The 6,220-nt window shown below is 49.9% G+C and overlaps 1 protein-coding gene across 1 annotated transcript; it reads left to right on the top strand.

Moving 5' to 3' along the window:
* Nucleotides 1-1,424: 1,424 nt before the first annotated feature.
* Nucleotides 1,425-1,943, top strand: LOC136996117 (olfactory receptor 14A16-like; the record flags this gene model as incomplete). Its single annotated transcript, XM_067317107.1, has 1 exon — nt 1,425-1,943. A coding segment is annotated over exon 1 (519 nt), but the record flags the coding sequence as incomplete, so codon positions are not given.
* Between the last annotated feature and the right edge of the window lie 4,277 nt (nt 1,944-6,220).

Consider the following 6,220-nt stretch of genomic DNA (forward strand, 5'->3'; position numbering starts at 1 on the left):
GGGGTTGGGGGATTTCAGCTGCAGTTCAGATCCCGACACTGCGACTTGGGCAACAGAGGGGTCTGCTTGGGAATGAGATTTCTCCAGCTCCCCTCTAACCTGTGGAGCTCCAGGAAATGCTGTCCATGTGGTTGGGAAATGAGCTGACTCTCCCTTAAGGAGAGCCCATCTTCAGTCTTAATGGTCCTTTGACTATTTCCCTGTGGTGTCCTGCCAGGCTGCGAGCTGCCCTCCAGAAAGGCACTGGTGTCTCATAGCACCTCTGTGATATCTGAGAGACCCATGAGGAAGGTGCAGAGATGCTGAGAGTATGGAGATGGTGGTGGGAGGCTATATATGGGCATCTGAAAAGAGCCCTGTGTGTCCTTGTCTAGAAGGGGAGTGTGGAGAGCTCCCTCAGGTGCCTGGAAAAAGAGTGAGAAATTTAGAGACCTGCACTTTGGAACTGGACTCATCTGCTCTCAGTAGGGGCTGGTTTCTTTTTAGGGTAACATCATCTTTCAGCTCAAACAGCTCTGAGCCCTGGAAAGCTGGAAACAAGACTAATAGACAGATGAGAGTCCTCATCATCAGTGGATGCTTTCCTCTCGGGACTCACAGTGGAAATGCCAAGGATTTCTACCTTTGAGGAACACTCTGCAGGGGTGACAAGGACATCTAAAAGAAAATAAACGTCCTATAAAATCCCTAAAATTCTGTTCCTCAAACCTCATTCTTTAGAACTGGGCATGAAGATGGGGAAAAGCTCTTCTACATGACGAGTGGATTTCATGTGACAGGAACTGTGAATGTCAGAGCTGGTCACCCCTGTCACCCAGTTCCCACTGCTGAGCAGCAGGACGGACTACGCTGGAGCCCTCAGGCAGAGGCCCCTGCTCCTCACAGCACCACACTCAGGCAGTGCAAAGTGGAGCTCAAGCAAGGGAGCTGACCAAAGATCTTCTCAGTAAAGAGAGCAGCAATGCGGGGGGTTGTATGAGAAATGCAATATATATATATTTTTTTTGCTTGAAAACTGTCTCCTAACTTCTCAATATCTTTTCTTGTTTCGACAGTCCCCCATGCCCAGAGATAGCATAATGTCCAACAGCAGCTCCCTGAATGAGTTCCTTCTCCTGGCATTTGCGGACACACGGGAGCTGCAGCTCTTGCACTTCTCGCTCTTCCTGGGCATCTACCTGGCTGCCCTCATGGGCAACGGCCTCATCATCACAGCTGTAGCCTGTGACCACCGCCTCCACACCCCCATGTACTTCTTCCTCCTCAGCCTCTCCCTCCTCGACCTTGGCTCCATCTCCACCACTGTCCCCAAATCCATGGCCAATTCTCTGTGGGACACCAGGGCCATTTCCTACTTGGGATGTGCTGCCCAGGTCTTCCTGGTTTTCTTCTTGTTTGGAGGAGAGTGTTCTCTTCTCACAGTCATGGCCTATGACCGCTATGTTGCCATCTGTAGACCCCTGCACTACGGAACCATCATGGACAGTAGAGCTTGTGCCAAAATGGCAGCAGCTGCCTGGGCCAGTGGTTTCCTCACTGCTGTGCTGCACACGGGGAACACATTTTCAATGCCACTCTGCCAAGGCAACACAGTGGACCAGTTCTTCTGTGAAGTTCCCCAGATCCTCAAGCTCTCCTGCTCAGAATCCTACCTCAGGGAAGTTGGCCTTCTTCTGGTTACTGCCTGTTTAATGCTTGGGTGTTTTGTTTTCATTGTGCTGTCCTATGTGCAGATCTTCACTGCTGTGCTGAGGATCCCCTCTGAGCAGGGCCGGCACAAAGCCTTTTCCATGTGCCTGCCTCACCTGGCTGTGGTCTCCCTGTTTGTCAGCACCGGCATCTTTGCCTACCTGAAGCCCCCTTCCCTCTCCTCCCCAGCTCTGGATCTGGTGGTGGCTGTTCTGTACACAGTGGTGCCTCCAACACTGAACCCCCTCATCTACAGCATGAGGAACAAGGAGCTCAAAGATGCCCTGAGGAAAGTGATTTCATGGACATTTTTCAGCAGTGGTAACATTGCCTTTGCTCTCCACAAATGACTCCCGCTGTGTCCCAGACCTGGACTGAGCTTTGTTCACTTTATTTTTATTATTACTTTTATTACTGTTGTTATTATTATTTGTCACCCTGTTGCTACATAAATGCTTGGATTCATTCCACCTTTCCTGAGGCTGCTCTGTCTCACCAGGTGCCCACATAAAGTTGTTTCTAACACTGGGTCAGAGCTGACTCCATCACAGCATCTCTGTAATAAAGTAGGTTCTTCCTGGTGTCTGTGCCTGGAGGCTGGACTCTTCCTCCAAAGCTGCTGTCCCTCACACCCTGTCCCCAGCACATGTCCTTGAGAGACAATCTCCCCAACCTCGCATGCTGGTCCTTACCCCAGATGTCACCCCCAGACATGGCTCCATGCCCAGCTGGAGGACTGGGCGTCCAGCTGTGTGCCCTGAAGGATGAACCATCTCCTGGGTCCTCTGCAGGGCTGGCAGGGAGCATGCAGAGGAGGCCCTGAGGCTGTCTACTGGGCCTGTAGACCATCTTCCTCCCATAGTGGCCCTGTGGCTGGGAGGTGCCCAGCAGCAAGGCAGGCATGCCTGGGGGGGTCTGGTGCCATTGGGGTGGTGGCCTTTGGACCAGCCTCTGTCTGTAAGGCACTCAGGAACTTCTCCGTCTCTGTGTTAGTGGCAAAGTTACTGACCCAGCTTGTTCCTTCTGGAGAGCTGAGGATTTAATTCTCGGGAGAAGGGGAGAAATGAAAGCCTTTTGTCATTGGGACTTATAATACGCTGTCAACCCTCTACTGTCTTCTCCTGCTCTATCACCCCAGAAGTCCTTTGGCAGGGACATTTTTTGGTTTCTGACCCTCCATCGGACCCTGCTTTGAACAGCAGTTTGGTCTACAGGCCTCCTGTGGTCCCTTCAAGCTGAATTATCCTAAAGGCCTAGGACCTCAGGCCCCATTTCAAGCACAGGGCAAATGTCCCTGGGACAGGAGCAATTTGTGCTTTATGTGACCATCCAGAAGAAGGCAGGTGAACACCTCCTTCTTCTGCCTTGTTGACTATAAGGGCAGCCTGGGAGGCACTGCCTCAGGCACAGCTACATTACCCCTGAAGTTCTTTGCATCCACCTTTAACCACATAGAAGGCCATTGCCTGGATCCTCTCAGTGGTGAGGGGAGAAATGTAGGCTTTTCTGCAGGGTGAGTTCTCTACCTCTGTAGTTGCACCTCTAGGGAGATGGCACCATCCTCCCCTTGGTTTTTTGCCTGAAGCTCAGCCTGGATGGGGATGTGAATGTGGAGGTTGGCTGTCACTGCAGTGATCTTGAGATGGTGGAGAGGTAGGAGGAATGACAGAATCACCGTCCTGCACTGCAGCAGAGAGGATTTCATCTTGTTTAGGATGGAGTTAGGCAAACCAAAGCTCAGTGGGAGTTGGAGCTGGACCTTCAACTGGGATGGGATGGGATGGGGAGGGTAACCAGAAGGGCTTCTGTAAGCACATGGGCAGCACAAGGCATGCAGCCAAGGAAAATGTGGTGTCCCTGCTCAGTGGGGCAGGGGACATAGTGACAAAGACAGGGGAAAGGCTGAGGAGCTCATTGCCTCTTTTACCTTCTCTTTTACTGGTGTTGCCTACTGTCAGGCCTCCCTGGCCCCCAAGTCCTTTGGCAGCATCTGTGTTAGCAAAGCCTCACCCATGGCAGAGGACGGAGCAGCTGGGGAGGACTTTTGCCCAGTGGGCACACACAAGTCCATGGGACCAGATGGGAAGCACCCCAGGGTGCAGGGAGAGGTGGCTGGAGTCATTGCAACGCTGCTGTTGATCGTCTGTTAAAGGTCAGGGTAATCAGGGAGGTTCCTGATGACTGGGAAAAGGCAGACATTGCACCCATTTTGCAGAAGGGCAAGAGGGAGGATGTGGGCAACAACAGGCTGGTCAGCTTCATCTCATTCCCTGGGAAGGTGATTGAGCAAATCCTCCTGGAAACCATCTCCAAGCCTATGAAGGACAAGGCCTGGAAGAGGCAGCATGGGTTGAGCAAGGGGAAATGGAAAACATGCCTGACCAACCCGATTGCCTTCTACCATCAGATGAATGGCTTTGTGCACAAGGGGAAAGCAGGGGATTTTGTGAACCTTCCCTTTAGCAAGGCCTTTGGCACAGTCCCCCATAGTCTCCTTAGAGGTAAATTGTCCAGATCTGCCCTGGATCAATGGACCATGAGGCAGGTGGAAGATTGGCTGAACCATCAGGCTGAAACACTGTGATCAGTGGTACAAGTTTCAAGTGGCACCTGGTTACTAGCGTCATCCCTCAGGGATCACCATGTGGGGCAGGACTGTTTAACATCTTGATGAATGGCCTGCACAGTGGATGGAGCACACTCTCAGCACCTTTGTGGCCAATGCATGACTGGGGGTAGCCCCTGGGCAACCTCATCTAGTTCCCTCTGCATTGACCAGGGTGGTTGGGACTAGATGACATCCAGAGGTCTCCCCCACCCTAAGCGCTGTGATTCAGTGCACCGTTCCCTGGAGAGCTCTGTAAAGAGAGAAGAGTCAGAGGACGAAGAAAGGACAGAGAAGCAGAAGAAGAGATCTGAAACATGTCCATTTAAATAAAGTAGTTCCTCAGAACAAAGTTTCTCCATGCAGAGGATTGCCAGCAAATGTGTTTTGATGAAGAATGTATCTCTCTCTATATATGTTTACACTCCCATAGACAGACTAATTCCTGTAGTGCATGAACATGGTGCTGCCAATTCATAAGAATGAAAAAATATTTGGCAATGGTAAATATTATGTGAAGTTTGGGAAATGAGGATTTTTTTTGTCAATTATCGCACTGAAGATGTTTTAGAGAGTCCTTTAAAACATTTCTTTAACACGGGTATGTTGAGATTTGTGCAAATTTGGCCACCCAAAAACATAGTATTTCCTTGAAGCTGGTCACCCTGCTTTCCTAACCAGTCGAGAGATCCCGACACCTCGGAGTGCGACATGCTCTGTGCAAAGAGTGAGGGGTGGCACGGACAGCCCTGGGCAGGGGGTGGTCTTCTGAGCACCAGGCTCTGTGTGAGACACAACAATATCCTCTTTAGTGTTGCAGGCCTGATTATAACAGAAAGGTTTAGAAAATGACATGAAAAATGAAACAAGAAAGAAATTAAGACAAAGACTGAAAGCAAAGAAATGCTTTGTTATACTTTCCAGGTTTTCATTTTTGGTGTGTTCTTATTGTCTTTCTTGATTTGTTCTGTTTTAGTACACTAGTCTTCTGGGGAGATTCTGCATTATCTTTCCGTCTGAAAAGGAAAGAGATTTTCAGAACTGGGTTGGGATGCAGTCACAGGATCATGGGTGCCTGGTGCCATTGCAGGTGCCCTGGTCCCCTCTGGTGCCCAGCCTCCATCTGCAGCTCGAAGGGGCTCTGGTCTCCTGCAGGTCTCCTGTGTGAGCTGCCAGGCCCAAGCAGGTGCCTCAGAGATACCGGGGCCTCTCCAAGTGCCCCTGGGTGCTTGTGGTTGGACACGTGAGCTCTGCCTGGAAAGGTGAAGAACTGTTCTCAACATTTCAAAAATATGAGCCCACTTTCATCAGCACAAATGTGTGGCTAATTTTAATGTCAGTGTTTTCCTATGATGAAATAGTGGTAACATTGCCTTTGCTCTCCACAATTTAATTCCAGTGTATCACAACCAACCCTGAGCCTTGTTTGTTCACTTCATTTTTATTATGACTATTACTAGTGTTATTACTGTTATTATTATTATTATTATTTGTTATCATATTGCTACACAAATGCTTGGATTCATTCCACTTTTACTGAGACTGCTCTGTCTCACCTGATACCCACATAAAATTGTCTCTAACGCTGCATCAGAGCTGACTCCGCACAGCATCTCTGTAATAAAGTGGCTCCTACCCAGTGCAGTGCCTGAAGGCTGGGCTTTTCTTCCCAAGCTGGTGTCAAGAAGAGGCCTAAGGAATTGCATGTCAAAAGGGCCTGCTGGGCAAGGTTGTCCATGGGTTTAGAAGCAAAAAGCTCCTAATCATGTAATGATCTCTTAGAGACCAAGGGCTGGATTTAGGATTCACCCATCACTGTCCAGTGACAGCAGAGATGACGAATTGTCAATGGTGATGTACACACCCAGGGCTGTTCCACACGTTAAAGCACAGTATCAGATGCCCGTCCTCCTGGAGGGGAATCTG

This window comes from Apteryx mantelli, unplaced genomic scaffold, assembly GCF_036417845.1.
Source record: "Apteryx mantelli isolate bAptMan1 unplaced genomic scaffold, bAptMan1.hap1 HAP1_SCAFFOLD_20, whole genome shotgun sequence".
Lineage (NCBI taxonomy): Eukaryota > Metazoa > Chordata > Aves > Apterygiformes > Apterygidae > Apteryx > Apteryx mantelli.